This window comes from Takifugu flavidus, chromosome 15, assembly GCF_003711565.1.
Source record: "Takifugu flavidus isolate HTHZ2018 chromosome 15, ASM371156v2, whole genome shotgun sequence".
Classification (NCBI taxonomy): Eukaryota; Metazoa; Chordata; class Actinopteri; order Tetraodontiformes; family Tetraodontidae; genus Takifugu; species Takifugu flavidus.
This window is the reverse complement of record NC_079534.1, coordinates 13,695,854-13,716,201: the sequence shown is the minus strand read 5'-3', so window position 1 is coordinate 13,716,201 and position 20,348 is coordinate 13,695,854. Positions and strand designations below refer to the sequence as shown.

General features: G+C 48.8%; 1 protein-coding gene across 19 annotated transcripts in view; it reads right to left on the bottom strand.

Annotated features, from left to right (window-relative positions):
* LOC130538537 (adhesion G protein-coupled receptor L2-like) overlaps positions 1–20,348 on the bottom strand; it is a 67,997-nt gene that overhangs the window by 16,908 nt on the left and 30,741 nt on the right. For 10 of the 19 annotated variants that reach the window (XM_057056224.1, XM_057056228.1, XM_057056227.1 and 7 more), the window contains exons 4-11: positions 17,613–17,722; positions 15,462–15,476; positions 13,575–14,375; positions 6,382–6,681; positions 5,643–5,743; positions 4,658–4,843; positions 3,029–3,067; positions 366–549 (exon numbers count right to left, since the gene is read on the bottom strand). In XM_057056224.1, the coding sequence (XP_056912204.1) occupies positions 366–549; positions 3,029–3,067; positions 4,658–4,843; positions 5,643–5,743; positions 6,382–6,681; positions 13,575–14,375; positions 15,462–15,476; positions 17,613–17,722 (1,736 nt within the window). The remainder of the gene's footprint in view (positions 1–365; positions 550–3,028; positions 3,068–4,657; positions 4,844–5,642; positions 5,744–6,381; positions 6,682–13,574; positions 14,376–15,461; positions 15,477–17,612; positions 17,723–20,348) is intronic. The other 9 variants (XM_057056216.1, XM_057056217.1, XM_057056222.1 and 6 more) reach the window with 4 other exon arrangements.

Below are 20,348 nucleotides of genomic sequence, written 5' to 3'. Positions count from 1 at the left end.
CTGGACACTTCATCTTGCAGCGCACGTTCAATGAGCCGGTTTCACGATGCGCCGCAAAAAAAAAGATTAAAATTCAGCGAGGTATGGCATAAAAAGAGGAGATGGAGCTATAACCATAGCAACAGAGCACCGGGAGGGGAAATGTGACAGTTCACCGCACAAAGGTGATCGAAATGAATGAGATCACGCTGCTAATAAACTCCTGCGAGGAGTAATTTATCGTTAAATCCGTTGCAATGACATCAGCGTGTTTTTTTATTCTTTCTCTTTGGATGATCACGGTTAACAGCAGGCAGCATTTCCAAAGAAAAAACAAATCTCGGCATAAATTAGGACTGACAGACACAGAAAGAGGAGCCGCTTACTGATGTTCTCGGCCGGCACTTTGACGATGGCCGGCTCGATCAGGTTCTCGGCGAGGACGAACGCCCCCTCCTCCAACGTGTCCAGCAGCATCGTGGCGGAGTGACTCTGTTCCGTGGAATTCATGTCTTTCCAGGACTTCAGAGCTTCTGGCCTCAGGAGGTTGTCGACGGTGTCCACGATCGCCTGTATCCATGGAGACAAGTGAAATGTCAGCGTGCTGTTTCCTCCCGTCATAACTGGGGTTTAATAACAATGAGCGAGGACTGGGCAGCAAATGATAAAAAAAGGGCATGCATGGCCGAGAGTGACAGCGGCGACACTGACTCAAGTATCGAGATCGCGTCCCGGAGATGAGCGGCAGCTGAAGCTCGCTAAAAAAGGATTGGCGAGGATTAAAAATGGAGCGGTTTTTTATTTCATGTTGACAGAGAGAAGAAGAAAAAACCAGGCCGAATCTGTGGCGGACTCTTTTTGACCAATCTCTTTATTGAATAATGCAAAAATGCTTGAGGGGGGAAAAGGAAACATAAGAGCAATCTTCTATTCCTTCAGTGAATCTCCCCGTCCCTCCCCCTACCCAAAAATCTGGTGCAACAGCCCCCCCCCCGAAAGGAGGTGCGAATCCTCCGTGATTTCCATCGTGATCCTTTCATTTCCTGCTTTCTGATAAGCAGCAAGTCCGATAGATCAGCGCTGCGCGGCGTCGCGCGCCGATCGGACCAGGCGGGTTCACGGCCTGAGACCGCCGTCCCGAAAGTCTCGGATCTGGAAGCACGACGGCGTAACCACAGGTGCCGTTAACCAGAGTCCAACCACAATACCGGTAATTAACCACAACCAGCTCTTTGGTACTGCACCAATTAGCCACAGCTGGGTTTATCCAAAACGACAGTTAACGGCGGCGTTCAGCCGAAGCCCGCAGCAACGTATGATTAACCACAAGGTTTAACCCCCCCCCCCCAACTCATATTAACCGCAGAAATGGTGAGAGTATCCAGACACAGGACACACAGCGTGTCTTTACACCAGAGAAATCAATCTCTGACCTCGCCGGCTGCTGCAGCCAGAGAGGAAGAGCGAGAGGGAGAGGAGGACGTGGCCGTTCCGGGGTCAGAGCCATTACAACCGGACACCGAGTCTTCATTCCCTGCGGTGAGCTGGCTCAAAGAAACCATGAAATCTGGAGGGGGGGGGAAAGCTGTTCGGCTCTAATTTGTTCGGATCGGTATTCCGATGGAATCCTCCGTATTTCTCGGTCAGGCGCAGGTCAACTGGGGTGCTGGTCGGGGTGGGTCTGCAGCTCATTGTCGATAAGGAACGGAATCATGAGGGGGAGCTCCGGGAATGCTTAAACGGTGATGTTTTGAGCGGAGCTCAAGCTAGCCTGACCCCGGAGGCCACGTTAAGACCCATAACTCTCCGTCACGTTTCCCGGGGGAGGAAAAGCAACAGTCACGGGTGTGATGTCGTGGAGGCACGACGGAGGGTCTCTCTGCATCTAAAGGAAGCCAGACGTGCGGCACACGGACTGGACGGTCAGAGAAGATGGTGTAACTATGTAAGGCTGCTGCTACAGCCCATAATACAGAGCAACGCTTGTTTGGATGCACAGAAATGAAAGGAAAAAGAGCATAATTCATTCCACTGCAGTTTCGACTCGCGGCTATGCTACATTAGCTTGCAAAACTAAACTAAAATATGCCTGAAAGTCCGTGTTCAGCGCGGTTGCTAACGCACGTAGCGCTAACGAGGGCGGGAGACTGGAATCTAAAATTGAAATGGGTTACTTTTGTACATTGCGGTCTTCTCGTGATTCATATCGTTTAAAAACCCACAAACGTCAACTGACAGAGAACAAGAACCCTACGGGGGGGCCGCGCCGCTACAAGCCTAAAAATGACACTTCTAAATCATTTGGAGGCAAATTCATGTCTCAGTAAAATGAAACCCCCACGATAGAAACAATCCCAGATTTATGAGGAGGCCCCCCGTGAGCCGCTGACAAACACAGAATCAGATCTGCCCGGATTGCGCAAGACATCTGCTCCCCCGAAGTTTCCTGGGAGCTCCCTCTATCAGCAGAGCTCATCCGAGGCAATAAAGGCTGTCACGTCGCATGAAACGCAAGATATTTCAAGCAGAAACACAAGAAATTAGGAAATTAATAATGGACAACTGTGATTTTTGTTTTGCTGTGGGGACGCGAGCGCCCAGAATTGCAAAAGCAAGTGAGAAGTGAGCACAGCGCCACTTTGATCACACTCCTAGCAGACAGGGAGGTGCAATTATGACCGTGGGAAGGCAATTATTCACACAACGTATGAAAAGCCGACATGAGAAGATGGAGGGTGAGAGAAGGAGTGGGGGGGGGGACGCACAAATTGAAAAGAAAGACATGTAAGTGACACAGAGGAGAGAAAATGGCACAAAGGCAGAGTGATTGCTGACATCTTGAGACGGACAGAAGGACGGAGGGGACAGAGACGAGACGAGGAGAGGAGCCTTATCTGGTGCAGGCAGGTCACCGGGCAGAAAACTGCAACAATACAATCAAGGGCACGGACAGACAGAGCAGCATGCTGGTGGGGAGGCGTTTAGGGATCAGAGGGAGGGAGGGGGGGAGGGAAAAAAGCAACATGGAAAGCCTACAGTGGTATTATACCTTCATGTACGCTCTGCATGTCTTCTCTCGTTTTTGAAGCTTTTCCACACAACAAGAGGATCAGGCACAAAAGACAGATTGTAAGAAAACAGGAAGCATTAAATCAGGCCACTTACCAGGTATTACAGTTGTTTAAAAGAGGGAAATGGGAGAAAAGCGTGTGAATCTGTCTGACTATGGGTCCCACACCGTGGAGGAGGAAGCGGCGCACCCGCATTCTGAGACCATGAATAATGTGGGATGAGCTTCCGAGCTCCTTCCTCCGGCTCTCGGCATCGAATGAACCCGCGTCTTAATTTCGTTGCACCGTCGCACCCCGACGCCCTGCGATGGCCGTGCACTGTGCACGTATACAGACGCCTAAACAAGAGGCTCTAAAGGGCTGGTGTTGCTTTGTGAGACCTAAACGGGCATTAGCTCAATTTTTCCTGCTTTCTGATCCGCTCCACTGCCGGCCGCTGGTCGTGCTTTTGTTTAAAGCGCTCGTTAGCTCCTTTCTGTCTGCGCGCTGTAAAATCTCTCCGCTCACACATCAAGGGCCAACAAATGCAAATGTATACCCTGCTTTTTATCTTGCAACAGATGCCGCGTGGCCAATTCTGCTTTTATTGTCTGTGCACATCTGGAGGAGGAAAACAAAAGGCAGCCTGCAGCTGCACCGTCCTGTCCTGTACGAGCAAGCGACCGTCAACAGAGCGAGGTGACAGGGCCTGGGATGACGGCTCGCTTGGTTTCACTGAGAGCTTTGAAAAGCTTTATTGGCCAGAGAACAGCGGAAATAAAGTGTCAAAGACGCTCCTTTTTTTAATCACCCAGATGTGACAAAAAGAGTCACGGACAAACTTTTTTTATTCTGGAGCCAAGAAAGTTTTTAAGCTAACGAGCCAGCGACAGCGATTTCAAAACGCTAATAACCTCTTAAAAACAGTTCCGGATCCAAAAATTCAGAGCAACAGCGACAATAAACTGAGGAGGTGGAGAATTTTGAATGTCAAACCGTCGCATCAGAAACGCAGATTTGTTAAATAACTCTTCTTAACAGCGTCTCTGATTGCTGCGTCACGTCTCGACATTTGCAGGTAATATTGAATGGGGGGGGTCCGATGCCCGTCGTGAATTAAGCCGTGTTTGAAAGTGTGGCTGACTTTTTAAATTAGGACAGTAGAACTCTTTCAGTTCTTTCATTTATGCGGCGGTAAGCAGACAGTCACACGCTGTTTTGATGCGGAGCTCGCCGCACTGTTGCAGGCGCGGAAACTGTTAGCTCTTATCTTCAAAAGCAATAATGGCCATTGTAGCTGTCGGAACATTGGGGCGCAGGCGTCGCTTTGGTGCAAATCACCTTGTTTACAGAGCAAACGTTGCCTAAAAAAACCATGAATAACAGTCATTTTTCAAGCTGTCGCTCTTCTCTCACGGGACTGCAGCTGGGAGAAGGAGGTGGGTCTTGGGTCTAATGGTGCAGGGGCTCTGGGGGAGACTGGTACATGAAGTCTGCGTTTTTGGTGGTTGTACAGTGGCGATTAGCTTCTCTGAGGTGGAACAGCTAAGCTGCAGAGAAAGGACACCCCTGGATCTGCCCCTTAGGAAGGACCGAGACGCGCAGGGTTTTTTTTTCTTTTGCCATACCTTGTTGAAGCTGCGTCCAGCTGAGTCTTTCTCGCTGGGCCGGAGCTCCTGCAGCTGAGCATCCAGGATGTCCACCAGCTGCTCCATCAGCCGCACCGAGGAGCTGACGTCCCCGGCGAACACCGGGTCCTGAGTGTGGCGCGCCAGCTCGTTGGCTAGAGTAGCAGCGTTTTCGCCGCTGCGGATCTGGAAACAGCAGCGACATCGATTAAAAACAGCTGGAAAAAAAGCAGGAAGCATTCGCAGCATATGGAGAGGGAACAAAGTGGGGGGAAGGTTGCATTTACCATATGACATATAATCTTTTAATTACGCTGCTTTATGCTATTCTGCTTGTCGACCCCGGTCCTGATGTCATTTCCTGTCAGTGAGTCCGCAGGTCGAGGTGCAGCTAAAGCTCGAGAGGGTCATTTAATTGGATCACCATCTTTTCTTTGGTTGTCCCGGTTAAACACGGGAGGAGAATCAATTTATTGACCAAATTGCTTCCAACTCTGCTCCACTTGGCCACATGTGGCCACTTTTTTCGCATGCTAGCATGAGATGTTTTTTCCATTCTCCACAGAATAAACAAGTCAGCTAGCAGCTGCTGCGTTCGTGGACCATGCAGGTTTCTACCCCCAGCTGGGTCAAAGCCAGGCAGAACCCAGTCCATGCAGGGTAAATATATCCGGGCGTGTTGGTGATGGGAAAGCAGAATCATCCCGTCGTTTTATTCAGACAAACAGACTCAAAGCAGAGCTCAGACTGTGGCTTCATTAGCATCTAACTGCACGGCTGCAGAACATCAAAGTGGTGAATCTCTGAAGAGAGAAGCTGCTCTCGCAGCAGCCATCTGCAGGATTTGACATTTTAACCAACGTTTATTCGCTTTGGAACAGAGAATTCTTGCCCGTGCTCGTGAAATGTAATTAAAAACACCTCGCTTCATCAGTCAGAAATCAACTCCATTGATTGGTTCCTCTTTTGTGGATTATTTTCTTACCTTTTGTGCCACCTGAGCCACCCAGTGGGAGGTGCAGTTGCTGAGGTCCGGGCCTTTGGACTGCCATGTTCCCGAGGCGGTGCAGAGGAAGGAGGCGACGCCTGCAGCGGCACAAAATAACCACGGTTGGAGGGAGGCCACGGGGGTGTGGAACACGTTCTCCTGCTGATCTTATATTCATACATATGCTGCGCTGCAGATAAAAACGGCCCTTTCCCAAACACTCCCGAAGACCCTTGCAGTCAGCGAGAAAGGAATCAGATTTAGAAGAAAAGGCCATTAAACAAAGCCGAAAGAAAAACTTCAGGCCTGCAAGCGCGGCACCGACGTGCACGCCTGCGTTCGCTCCCGTCTCGGGCGACGTCATCAGCTCGCTTCGTGCCGTCGGTCTGGAGGGACTCAGGTGTGAGGAACTGGCATGGGCGCCATGCTGCCGCTGCACTTCAGAACGGGACGTGAGCCGAAGGAACGTCCTTTCTAAATCCACTAATAGATTTAGAACACTAGATTTAAGAGGTACCCCCCCTCCGGTGTGTTTCTAAGGAATGAAATATCCCATAATAGGACAGCAACGACGCAGTTGTGATAAAGAACTGCTGTGATACATAATTCAGGGACACTAGAAGCTGTAATCACGCCAGATCAGCCCCCCCCCCCCCTTCCCCACCGGGCTCGGCGCACAGACGGAGGAAATATTAAAACGTAACACTCCGGCGAGGACTACATTCAGAGGTTCTACCTCTGGTTCCTTTCGGGCAGGGCCGGTCCACGGTGATTCCGGTGTAGGTCTGGGGCCAGTCGATGGCGCGCCTCCTGGTGGCCTCGCAGAAGCGCCTCGGGGTCGGCGGCAGCTCCGGGGCGGCGGGCTGCGCGGTGCCTGAGCCGCGGCGGTCCTCAAACGGGTCCCTGCCGTCCCTGGGGTCGGCCCCCGCTATGGTGGGGTCGGCCGGGCCCTTCGCGGTGCCCGCGGCGACGGTGCTGAGGGCCGTGGTGGTCCTGGGCATCGGCGGCGAGACGGAGGAATCTTCAATGGTTGGCACTGGAATAAAGGAAAGAGAGAAGCTATTAGAGCTGGAGTCATAAACACCCTCGCCTTGAGCTCCCGTTGTTTCCAGCAGTGGGGGGGGGCTGCTCCGAGTCCCGTGGCTTGTTGGTATTCCAAGAGTCACTGTTGCCTGTAATTCGGGGAAATAAAAAGCTTCCCGCTGCTTCCACCTCTCCACTGTTCTCCCGCTAAATAAAATCCCGACAAAACTGCCAATGCCACGGCGCATCCGTCTCCTTGGCTATTTTTAGCAGGCTGGCGACCATAAATAAGGCGAGCGGTGGCAGCGCCATCCTTCCACGCAGCAGTTATTTCCTCCCAACACGGCACCCGCGGCTGATTAAGTGTCAACAATGAAGACAAAGTCCGCCTGCATTTTACTTTTTGGGGGCCCGGTTCATCGCTCTCACTCTTCGATAAAGCCGCGCCGCTCCTGGCGAAAGCCATGCATCAGCAATAACGCCTTTCAACCCCCCCCCCACGCACACACACACACCCCCTGCCAGTCAAATCTATATGTGAATGCAAACATGCATATGTGTTCACGCGTGGTCGTGTCCGCTCCTTTGTTCAGGAGTGTTTCCCGCTCAGAACCACAGATGAGTATCGGCTGCACGGAGCCTGGAGATAACTGGGAAATGAGAGCGGGAATGGGAAATCTATGAATTTCATACAAGACGAACAGCCAATGTAAATAAAGAGAAATGCTGGCGTGTCCTCCCACATGGATGGACTCGTCTCCTGCATGAGCGGGCGTACGCTTTTACCCGCAGCCGCTAGATTGTATTTGGAGATAGGTGAACCTTCCCACAATGAGATCCGCCCTCCTGAAAGGCACTTGTTGTCTTCAGGTCCCCGGGTGCTTTGGTAAAAATGCAATATCATGCTATCTGACACTCCATCATCAGACACGCATCCCCATTTCCTGAGAGGGAACGGCGACAAAGCCCATATTCATGTTCCAGCCAAAGCAGCCAGCCAAGAGGATCTTTGGCTTTCCTTCCTTCTTTCCTTCTCTTTATTTATTCCAGAGAAAGATTGGAGTGTTGTTCCGAAGCCCAGAGGTCCCGATGTGGCCGCTGGCTTTGTTCACGTGGTGCAGAGGAATAAAATGAATCCCGGGCATCACAGTGAGTCTGAATTGTGACATTTTATCTGCTGACCTTTTCCCTTGGCTAATTACCTTACACTCATCCGGTTACTGCACGCCTGTCACCCAGGCGTTCACAGGTTAACAAGCCCGGTGGGGCTCTCCGTGTCACAGCTGACACTCGTGGTTAGCATGAGGCCTCGCCGCTATTAATCCGCCCCAAATACAGATCAGCAGCGGCGGAAAAAGAATAAAGATTGCAGACAAAATCATACGCATCAATATAACTAAATGGGAGCGGGTGTCTTGGGCGAACGGATCAGCGCTTTTATGGATTTTTTACAGACTGGTGAAAAGCGGGACGACTTCAGGGCCCACTCCGGGGATTCAATAAACACGTTTAAAGCAGCGGCGGGGCTAAACGTAATTTGGTTTCAGCATATTGAATCTCTCATACCTGAGCAAACCTTCCGCAGGCTGACAAAAACTCTAATATGCATCTGCCTGTTAAAGCCCGTTTACAACCTGTGATTGATCAGCTCCACAAACTGCAGTTTATTAGCCCAACTCTGTGATGCGAACCCCCTTATTGCCCCGACGTGTTCGACATTTATGTCGGTCGGTTTTCTTCAAGAATTATTGAAGCTGGAGCACCTGAAAGGCTCACAAATGGAAAAGAAAAGAGAATATCTGAAGTGGAGCTCATCTGAAGTTTTTGATCATCTTTAAAGGGATAACTTGACCGTTTGCTTTAATGTCTTTCATTTCTGACTGATTTAAACCACATGTGCAGGAACAAGAAAGAGACGAGCGACGGCTGCCTGGAGCTAATTAGCTTAGCTCGAAAACTTGGTAGTCAATTGAACGCAAACTCAGCCCCTGTGTGTTAGCTGATGCGTGAACTGTTACCGTGGCTACCTGACCGTGGTAGCATGTAAGAAGTTGTTACATTAGCCTCCTTTATAGAAAAGCATTGTTTGTTCGTTATCTCAGAGAACAGAACTCAGCGACCCACAATCCCAGGAAGGGCTGAATCTTAAACGGCTTCTTGTTTGGATGATTTTGATGAGTTTTTTCACCGTGAGTTCATATCCGCTTTTAAACCTCAGGCTACGCAACGTTCTAACAATCATCTGGCTCCGTTCGGCGACGAGCTAATGTTTCATTCGGAATTGAAATAAGTAATAAAAGGAGTGGTGGATTAATAGGAATAATTACCATGGTCACAAATTCAAACAACCTTGGATTTTGTTGCTGCTGAGTGAAAGATTTAATTTGAAGACTTAGATTTGGGTTTCTGAGATAATGTGACAAGGTCTTATTGCCTTGGATGAAACCAATAAAAGCGGATAAAACCGAACATCAAGACGCTCCAGAGAAAAACAGCACTTATTCAGCTTCGCCGATTACGTGATTGTAGCGGCAACAACAGCGGGACATCATCTATTTGTGCTGTTTGGCCGATTACTGGCGGAATCTTCCCAAAGTTGTTGGATTCCTACGAATGACATGTTGTTCTGATGGGTCTGCGCAACAAAACAATGTCTGCGTCCTAAAAAGTGCGTCTCTTTCCGGTAAGTGCTCCGTCCTTTAATAGCACTCAAGCCGGAGCACCAATTAGTTACCATTTCTCCCAGGAGGCAGCGAAATCCCTCTTTATGAGCAATCTGACACCAAAGGCAATGCTGCCGCCATATGCTGAATAATACCTCTTGTAAATAATGGACCAGTTTGGGAATGAATTCGTGAAAAATGGCCGCCGCCGGAGCCTGCCCAGGCGGCGCGAATTATAACAGACCTGAAGTGAATGAGAACTGTTCCATATAATCATCAATCAAGACATCAGGGCTGAGGGAGAATTAGTTTTATCACTTAACAGCACCCCCGGAGACATTTAGGCATCAGCGCGGAGGAAGACAAATAATAGAGGATCGGAGCTAAAGATGTCCTATGAGCATTGGCGTTTGAAGCTCATTCCGCACAAGTATCGCACCCATAATCCCCGTTATTACACGAGAGGTGACGGGTTTGTTTTAAGGCCAGTACGGGCGTTCTCTGCCGGACAGGGTTGAGCGGATCTCTCCAGACGCCGGCGTCGTTGCTCAGCTCCTCGGTTTCCCCGATCAGAGTCGATTAAGCCTCGCTCTCATGTGATCAAGCACTATCAGATAGTAATCCTTTTAACAAGAATAATAATAATGATCCCAGGGGTAAATTGGGTTTATTGGGGGTATTTAGGATTATGTTAGGGATTTACTGGCAAGGTTACGAACTGATTGAATTTACTCAAAAATGTCCTGACTTCACGAGTGTCGGGGAGGACTCGGCCCGTCAATGTGGGCCTAATCAAATACATCCCATGCTAATCCTCCGCGGCCCTTCCCGCTTCAAACCAACAGCATGGGAATGAAGGCAGCCGCACGTTGCGACGCGTTACTGAAAACCTAATCTTCTCTGAGCGTCACACACCGTTAGTCGGTGATTAAGCGGACGCCCTTGATGGGCGATTGGTTTTTTCCTGACGGTGCAAAGCTAGCCTTTAGTTCCAGTAACGGACTGTTATGCGGCTTCATAAATTTCCACCCGCGCGCACCTTTTCCTTTGTTTTTTCACAGATACATTTCCCCAAATGTCCGACTTTAGCAAAAACCCGGCTGGCGTAATGTACCCATACGAGTTAAACGCAGCGTGATTTATCTAATTCATCCTCGTGCCGTAACTCACGGTGCGTTGCATTTGGCTCAATAGCAAGACTGTCTCGGAGGGTTGGAACAGAGCAGCGGCCGCAGTTGGTCTTTTTTACCTGGAACCGAGGCTGGTAATTAATGACAGAGCAAGAAATCCCGCAAGACATGAATTTTAATCCAGGCTGTTTAGACGGGCTCATGCTGCTCTGCCTGATTCTAACCTGCATGACGAAGGGGCGCGCAGCTGGAAGGCAAAAAAAGGGCCACGAGACAAATCACGTTTCTTAAGAAACTGTGTGGAATATGTCATCATTCTGGCTAAAAGGGGGGGGGATTGCAGCGTTGTTGGAAGCCTCCCCGCTCTGCTGGCGCTCTTTGAGGAGCAGCAGACAGTATAAGCTCAGCTGGACACATCCTGTGGCTGTGTGGGGTAAATTCTGGGGACAGTCACAAGCAAACGCTCCGAGCCGCCAAAGGAACTCACAACAAAGACACGCATGTAGAAAGGATTAGATGGAAGCGGCCAAAAATACACTCCCCCCTTCAGTCGGCTGCATCTTCGACATTTACTTAAAGAATTTCCTTCCATAATCTCAGCCACGGTGATCCGTAGCCAGACACGCAACAATTAGAGCCCTCGCAAATCTCCAGGCTCTTTTTTCATTTTACCGCTGCTAGACACGATGCTCTAGAGGGCGGAACACAGGCTTAGCGCTCGGCGCGTCTAAAAATGTCGGCCCTCCATCTCCAAGGCTCACCTGGAGGCGACCTTAAAGGCATTAAAGGGAAATCAAAGCCCGACAGCAGCGATCTGCACAGCTGGGTTTAACCACAAAATGGCTGAGGGATGAAAATACTGGGGGGGGGTTTGTGTTAAATTTTCAATTCAGACTCAGACCACTTGGGCTTTGTGCTACCAGATTACGGGTACGCCGACTGGAAAAGCCTTTTGGACGCAGCTATTAATTTTATGCCTCTCCTCTTAAAGGCCTCAGATCAATGCTACCTCAAAGACAAATTAATTTTCTCCCTTCTCTCCTTGTTAGTTCAAAAAGCTCTTGGCAGTAACTGGCGTCTGATTAGTTCTTCTTTGGGACTGAAATCAGTTAAACCCCGCAGCTAAAGGTGGTCGCGACGTCCAGCGAAGTTTGGCAATGATGCATGCTATTTATTAGACCCCTGATGAGCTGCGCCTTCTCCGTATTGATCATCGCCATTTTGCGCTCACAACGCATTAGCGGAACAAGGCCTTTTCTTTAAACACTCGTGGATTGTTCGCAAGGATCGGCGGCAAAAGATCGATGCTGCGAATCGTCTCGGATAAACACTTCAGAGGGAATGAAGCAAAACTGCAAATTTGGCTTCAGCCATTCAGGTAACGCCGCCGTCCTTCAGAAGCTTTCAGGTGTGGGCGCCTCCGACAGCCAGAGACGCCGTCGTCTCCAGAAAATGTGAACAAAACTCGTCTTTTAGCTGCAGTTGGTGGGACTTAATGGGGAAGAATTAATTTCTCCAACAATTGAAGCGTCCCCCTGCTTCGAATAAAGAGGAGCGATATTTCCGGACCGTTAGTTTACCCCACAGAACAGGTTGTTGCATTTCTCGGCGCGTCCATAAATCCTGAGAGCCACGAGGTAAAGAAGCCGTGGGCGCAGGCGTGGGGCGGAAAAATAAATAAAGAGGAAGCCATTAATTTCAAGTAGCATTCTCAGTACTCAGTAGTTCCAGCCCCCTTTTTCCCCCGATCCGGCAACATTTCAGTAAAAAAATAACCTCGTCAGAAATGACGGGTTCCATTGCAGAAGGTACTTAGAATAACAAGTGAGATGAACAAGTCCCTCATTACATCTGCGGCTCCTGCAGCAAGTGACAACAATGAGCTTACGTGGCATTTATGTTTACTGAGGCATTACAGAAGCTGAGAGTACATTAAACCCTTGACTGGAAACGCTCTGTGATGACCACTTTTCTCCTCTCTGTCAGCCTCCACGGAGACAAGGAGGCTAATTATGATAATTTAGTTATTAATTACATTTACATACATCAGCAGGCGAACAGTTGGGGAGACAGTCTGCAGGCTGGAAGAACTGATTGAAGTATTTTTCATGTCTGCTTGGAGGATTCAGGCACAAAATTCTACGCTTGGGTGTCGGGTTTTGGTGCTACGGCGGGAAAACAAACAGACACGATGATGTGGGGGGGGGGGTCTAAGAGCACACAGCAGCCATTGAGACATCAATGTCAGTCCCCACCGCGGCCTCCATCCTCTACCGCCCGGGTCAAGGATCAGATTTCCTTCTGGCGAACCCCCCCGCCCCCAAATATCCAGGAGTCAGAAACCACAACCTAATCAGGATCAGTCCTCGGGGCGCGACCCGAGCCGCCGGCGTTAAGGTCAGGCTCCTCGCTTCTCTTCATGCGGGAGACTGGGCCCAGCTCTGCGGGGTGCAGCCAGGTAATTACGCCTATCATCAAGTCACTGCCTGACGACATGTACGTCACCTATCCGCACTTCACGGATTCATTTAAGCCCACCTGCCACGATCCTTCTGCTAATTGTTATCGCTTTCCAGCTATTCTCCTCATCAGATTCTCCATGTGGTACATAATTCACACTTCGGTACTTCAGACTTTTAGCTTTATTATCTGAAAATAAGATGGTAATTGTCTCTTGATCTACCGCAAGAAGAAAAGGCATCGTGTAGAGCTGGGGTAGCCATGGCAACCCAATCACAAGCCCTGGAATAAATAAAGAATAATAGACGTGTGGAGTACAGAATTTCTCAAAGGTGTCTTAGTACAGTCTAAACTGTGATTATGAATAAGATCTGAGGCCGGCGACTCTGATAGGGAACCGCTGGAGAGGAGCTCCACCTCGGAGTAATAAAGAGCTGTTGTTTTTGATCCCGCTGGGAACAATCCCTCATTCCAAGGCGAATCTGTAATTTCTCTTCGCAAATGAGGCCTTTCTCCGAGACCAACGCAAACCTCCTGTCTCCATCGCGCCGAAATTGCATCTTAAATTAAAGGGCGGTCTTCTGTGACACGCAGCCGAACAACAGAAGACAGCTAAGGCAAGGAAAGGAAACCGACGGCGAAGCGGCGCTCACCTTCGCCGGGATCCGGGGGCCCGAATTCCAGGTCGTAGCGCAGGATGTAAAAGTTATTCCACACGTACAGCTGGTTGTCCCTGGGGTTGTAATCCACAGCGGTGATGTACTGGTGCTGGTTGGGGAACAGGATGTCGGTGTAGGTGCCCTGGCTCAGCTTGGTGTTGTAGATGTAGTCGATCTGGCTCCTGGCGGTCTCGCTCTCGTTCTCCTCGTAGGTCGATCGCACCACGTGCAGGACGCCGCAAACCATGAAGGCGTTGGAGGCCGAGCGCTTGTCGTACGCCGTGTCCCAGGTGGCCTCGAAGCGGAGCGTGTAAGGGTTGAGCTGGCTCACCACGATGCGGCCGTTGTTCTGCTCGGTGGCGTAGATCACCCACAGGCCCCTCTCGTCCACAGCCAGGTCGATGTCGGTCTTGCCGCCCCAGCGGTATGGCGAGGTGTCGTGGTAGTTGGCGTTGTTGACAATGGCCTCGCCGCTTTTGATGCGCGTGCGCAGGTCGAACTTGACGATGTTCCGCGTGCGCTCCTTGTTGAAGAAGATGGCGCCGTCGTACGCCACGAAGCCTGTCCCGTCCACGCGGTGTGGCAGCTTATAGGTGATCGTCTGGCGGCCGTTTTTAAAGTCGTCCAGGGAGGCGAACTCGATGAGCGTGTCGGTTCGGTACGGCGTCCAGGGCATGAAGAAGACTTTGTCGCCGGCCTGCAAGGGGTCTTTGCACCAGGAACCCGCTTGCTGCTCTGCCTCAAAGAGGAAGGTGGTGTCTCCTACACCCTTCAGAGTCCCGGGACAAATGAAGACTAGTGACAGGGGAGAGAGTGGAACAGGATCAAAAGGTTTGAAACGTTCGTCGTGCACCAGAATCAGCGCCGCACGAGGGCGGGGAGCAAAGGTCAGGGACTGCGAATTTGGAAAGAATCTGTTCAGGTAACGATTTGGCTTTTCTATAACTAACAAATAGAGAAAGAGACAAAACAAAGGAAGGTATCATCATGGCGATCGGAGCAAAGGGGGAGGGGTGGGACAACTTCGAGGGTTTGCTGCTACGTCCTAGCAAGGAGCAGAACAGACGGAAATAGGAACAGAAATGGTAAAACTCCTGCAAAATGAAATGGGCAGAGTTGATTACCAGTCCGCCGTGACATCGAATGTCACAGGAACAGCTGGATTCATGGATGCACCGTACATGCATTCTCACACGACTGAGGTCAGAGACCAAAATGATAAGGCAACAGACTTCACATCTTTGTGGGAAGAGTGAATAACAGGTTGTCAATGGCGGTGGCGGCAGCAAAGCAGAGGTTAAATGAACGTGGCGGTTGGGGGAGACGTGGGACGACAGCGCTAAAGGAGTTTTCACGACTTCTGTGGCAAAAGACAAGAGGAACCACTGATGGGTGAGGGAGGGCACAGCAAGGTCAGAAATTAATTGGTTTGGGGTTTGAAGAAAGGGGGGCAGTGAATTTTTGTCTTCGTGTCAAATGTTGGGTTGGGTTGTTTTTTTTTTGCTTTTGTAATTCGGAGCCAATCTCACTCAGCCATCACTGCGAGTTCACGACACGTGCTATGGGTGCAGCAGAAACCGGGCCAAGCAAATCTAAGATATACGTCTACACACAGCCATCATTCCTCAGGGGCATTAATAGGAAAGACTCCCTGGAAAAGAATAACACCAAGCTAGCTTGAGTCCATGTCTCATGGCTGTGCAGATGTGAAATTTGCTTTTGTTGGTTTGTTCTTTCCTAATTTTTTTTTTATATCAACTCCATGTGTGCTATCGGGAGGTGGGGGGGGAGAGGGGGAGACGTGAGGTACTCAACACCACAGAACAAGGAGCCAGGGGGGAGGAGGGTGGTGGGGGTGGGGATGCCAGACCACTCAATTACCTTTTTGCTCCACTTCTATTTCAGGCATTGGAAAAGAAAGCAAAAGGAGTGCAAAAGGGAAGAGAAAAGGTTATCGTGAGTCAACCACCAGTTACAACGAGAAGAATTAGTTGGAGGATATGACCATGAGAGGAACCGCGGCGCTGCTGTGAGAGGAACAGCTAGGAGTGGAAAGAAAGCCATTTGTTAGCATAGCCGCCTCTCTGGCTGGAACATAAAAACAGTCACGTTATAGAGGGAGACACGCTAGATGCTAAATTTTCCATTGCATTAAATCTGTCATTCATAGGTCTAATAGAAAATCCACTTAAAATACAGACTAAATCCCTCAAAACCTAATCCTACTGGTGTATTTAGATCAAAAACATTGTTGGCTAACGTTATTTTTGGCAAGTGTGGAGGGCGGAAACTGTTTCGACCGCCCTAGAAACAAATCACAAGTCTTTTACGAACTTTCTCAGGTGAGACAGGACGAGTTAGAGGGGAGAAGAAAGAGCAGAGGTCACGACCCCCGTTGGTGCTGCAGTCGCAGGACGGAGCTGGAGCCACGGAAGGTGAGGGATTAGAAGTTAAAGGTAAAAAAGAGCAGAGGTTAGTCAGGGAGGAACGGGACTGGAGGTGAAAGGGAGGTCTGTTTGGAGGGGGGGGGGGGTTCTGGAAACGTTTACAATTCATCAATTTCTTTCGCAAATGTTTTTGTTGCTGGGGTCCAAAGCTGCTCCCTGACAAGCCTGCTGAGGAGAATAACTCACCTTCAACTTCAACGCGTTCAAAACAAGGCTGCGTTCAAGCGATTCAACCTTCGCGTAACCTGATGCAAGCGCACGATCATCTCGGGCTTTTTCTCATGACTAACACCGTTTTATCCTCCATCAGCCCCATTTCTAAATGTTCCAACTACTACTCTCCTCTCTATTCAACTATTCATGTTTCACTCCAAAAAATGGGATTCTGCCATGACTTGACACCAACATTCAGTCACACTGGCAGCTTGTGAAAGGCTGTTATTAATGCAATTACAAATTGGGATCTGTGAGTTTCCTGTGTGATTAATTGTGCTGGAATGTGCAAAGCTATTCTAACATTTCTCTTCTTGCATTTTAAAACAGGTCGTATTGAATTTTCTACACGATTTCATCACTCCTACCGAGTTCCATACGTTCCATTCTTTTAAATAAACGTACACTTAAACTATTGAAAAGTGGTTAATTGTTAGTTTTTCCTTGATAATCGCAGAAAGTTCTGGTTTTATTTGCATGCAGTTTAGAGAAATCCCTGCGTGAAGACACACACGCAGTTCACAGCGGGGAAAGAAAACGTTTTCTAAAGGCTTCTTTAGAAGCGAGGAAGCAGAAAGCATTTCCAACCCAAACAGTGGGAAGAACGGGGACGGAATTTCAGACATGTCTGAAGATTTATCTGTCGAAATCCACGGAAAAAAAAAACATTGTGTAAATCTAATTGCGTTGACATGCTGATTTGTACGTTCCCGAAGACGCGGCTGGTTAGGTCGTTGCTACAATGTGTGTAATCAACCACACTAAATCATCCTGTTATTTCAGCAGCCGGTGATTAATATTCACAGCAAGCACAATGCAAACACTATTTATATGTGAGATATTTCAGCCATGGGTTTAGACGGGGTTAAGAGTGATGCCTCTTCACAAATAAAGAGCTTTGGCTGAGGACTCCGACTCCCATTTGCAGAAAGCACATCAAGGAGAGAAGTGCCAGAAATTGTGTTTAAGAAATTATAGCTACTGGGGCAAATAAAGCCTGGAGAGAGACCATTCACACCCCCCGAGATTAAGAAATCAGAGCTGTTGGGTTTGTTTTAAACCATATTCAAAATGAAGAATCTACCCACACTCAGAACCTGGGTGGGTCTAAAACAGATCCTGATGGCAAAGATGGAGATTGTGGTAAAAAATAGTGTTGTGTAGTAGTCATGGAGAGCAGATCCGTTAAATGACTGCAACACTCAATGCTTCATTTATCATCATTAACGCCTTGTAAATAGCTCCAGCGTGCCGCTGAGGGATTGTCTGTAAAACAGCTAGAGAGAGACTGTACTTACAGCACATCTGTCAGTTCTACACCATAAAAGCACACAGTAAAGAGTCAGTGTGAGAGCTGCACGGCGATACTTACTATAGGGAACACACTCATACTGGACCTCTAAGTACTTGTAGGTGCCAGGGCATGGATCAGGAAAGACATCAGAGCCAGTGACAACCACACACTGCGTACGGTTGTTGCACCTAGAAAAAGAAAGAAAATTGACCAGAGATTTCATCACGTCTGCCCACAGCAACAGCACTCAGCAACATTAATAACACAGAGGAGAGAAAAGTCCATTGTCACGACTACTCGAGGAATCGATGAAATCCCAGCCAGGGCCGCGCATTCTAACCTAGGCCCTGTCCAACAGGCAGAGGGAATGAAGGCGTTAAAGGAAGTCAGCATGCCGTAATGAACACCAGAGTGCAGGAGCTGCTAAAGGCATGTCAGGAATTGGAAACTAGCATTTTCCTTCCGCAGCACCTTCGCGTCGCTATTGAGGAGGACGGCGTTAATTAAAACACACAGGACAGGTGACAGGCAGCAGCGTGGAACCGTCCTCGCACCTGAACACAACATTAATGTGTCACTGTTGGAGAGGTTGCATACCATCCAGCATGAAAGAGTGGTCCTTGAGGATTTAACAGATGGAATTGAAAAGACTGTGTGTGTGTGTGTGTGTGTGTGTGTGTGTGTGTGTGTGTGTGTGTGTGTGTGTAGGTGTTACAAGTAAAGAGGCAGAGGACGAGAAACACACAGCAGAGGATTAAATGAGTGTAAATAGTGTACAGCGGCATCGGGAGCACGAAGCAGACAACCGGCACCAGAATAGGACGGTCAACAGCCGCTACCCTTAGATAAATATTTCAAAAGGTCAGTGGCGTTCGTGCAGGACACGCATACAATTTTAAGATTGGGCATGACTTTTAAAGAACCATTAGTAATGAAAGAGGCCTCGAGAAGTTGAAAATGACATTTCAGCTTCGCGGCAACAGCAGCAAACCTTTCACACACAAGTGAGACACAAGGCAAGTGTGTGTTCATCAACCAGAGGGAGACTTCACTTTTGCGGCCGTTCTCTAAATGCGCCTTGACATTTTCCTATTAAAACCCTTCCGCTGAAACTAATGGATTATTAGACATTATGTATTAATTTAAAATTGCACGGTCCATTATGAAATAAGCAAACAGCATCAGCACTGATGGTTTAAACGTGATATTCAGGGCCAGCTGCACTTAAGAGATTCTCTTTTATGGCCTAACTGGGGTGTGACGTTGTGTGTGCGCGAGTGTGTGTGTGTGTGTGGGGGGGGCGGGGGTTCCTCACATTTACTACATATTGAGTACTGCAATTCTAAATCTATTAGCAAAGTGGGGCCATTTTGCTGGGCCCCACAACTTCAAAGGACTGTTTGAAGGACTGATGGTTTTAAGGTTGAGGTTGGAATTGGGTTTAGGTTGAGGTTAGGGTTGGGAGTTAATTGGGTAAAAAGCCGTGTAATGGATTATGTCTATGAAAGATAGAAAAGGGTGTGTGTGTGTGTGTGTGTGTGTGTGTGTGTGTGTGTGTGTGCGTGTCACAGGTTGCCAGAAATAGAATGGGACATCAGTTTCAACACACATTCGAAATACTCGAGTACTCAAATTTCAAGGCAATATTCAAAAGCTGGATAGGAGAGCCTTGTTGCTGTGGCGCATTCTAAACGACATAAATACGTGTGCTGAATTCACGTTTAAAAGCGGCAGCGCTGCTTACATAACGATGAATTAGGGACAATTAGCCCGTAATGAAACCAGCCAAAGGGAACCATTGATCAGCCATATCTTTGTTTATGGCACTTTAATCTCTACCAGACGGGTGCGAACACACAGGTGAACCACTTTAACCTTCACAGAAAAGTCAAAACCAGTCAGTAAAATATGATGTCCAGCCTTATTGTGTACCAAATGTTCACTAGATGTTAGAGAAAGAAAGATGAATCCTTTATTTCAGTGGAACTTTAGCGTCACACAGGCAACTTAGATAAGTGTTTTAGTCCTTTCGAGAACAACTTTGACATGTTTTTTTAAAGAGATTTATTCTGGTAGTTGCAGTGGGACTGAGAATATGAGGCTACTGAAACAGGGTCACACATGGACCTGCCATACTTAGACTGGCTGGAGGAAACTATAGAGGTGGAGGCTGGTGGTCGCTCTCCAAAATTCTCTTTTAACTGACACTTCCTTTCTCCAGCCTTGTTTTCTTTGTCAACAGCTCAATATTTTACTTGACAAAGTGCTCCGAGTTAGAAATCGGATCTCGAACCATTTGATTTCTGCCTAATTGCCTCTTGTCGTGCAAAACAGGCTGCTGATAAATACTTTTCGTCAGGGTTCGCACACCGCTCAGCAGACTTCCAACTGTGTCGACCTCCCCAATCTTGTCTAATATGTTTGTTTATCTGTTGACGGTGATGCTGCCTTTTGCTAATCTTCCCTCATAATGGCAGCCCATCGGCCTTTAATGTGACACTGCTTAGATTCCTTCCTTGTTTTACTTTGCTGCAGACTGATGGAGGGGTGCACGGAGCCTCCAAAAGCTTTAACACTTCCTGTTATCGCATCACCCTTCATTAGGGTCAGGAGTCTGTTCCCTCTGATCTGGATCGTTGGAATAATTCTGGTTAAGGGCTGTGGTGCAGGGCTTCGGAGGGCTTTCACTTGCACGCTGCCTCCGGGGGATCTTCAGTGGAGATAAGTTTGGAGTGCAGCTGCAGCCAGTGAGGGTCTGCTGGTGTGAAGTGCAGCAGGATGCAGTCAGACCGACGGGCAGGTCGCCGAGGTGTT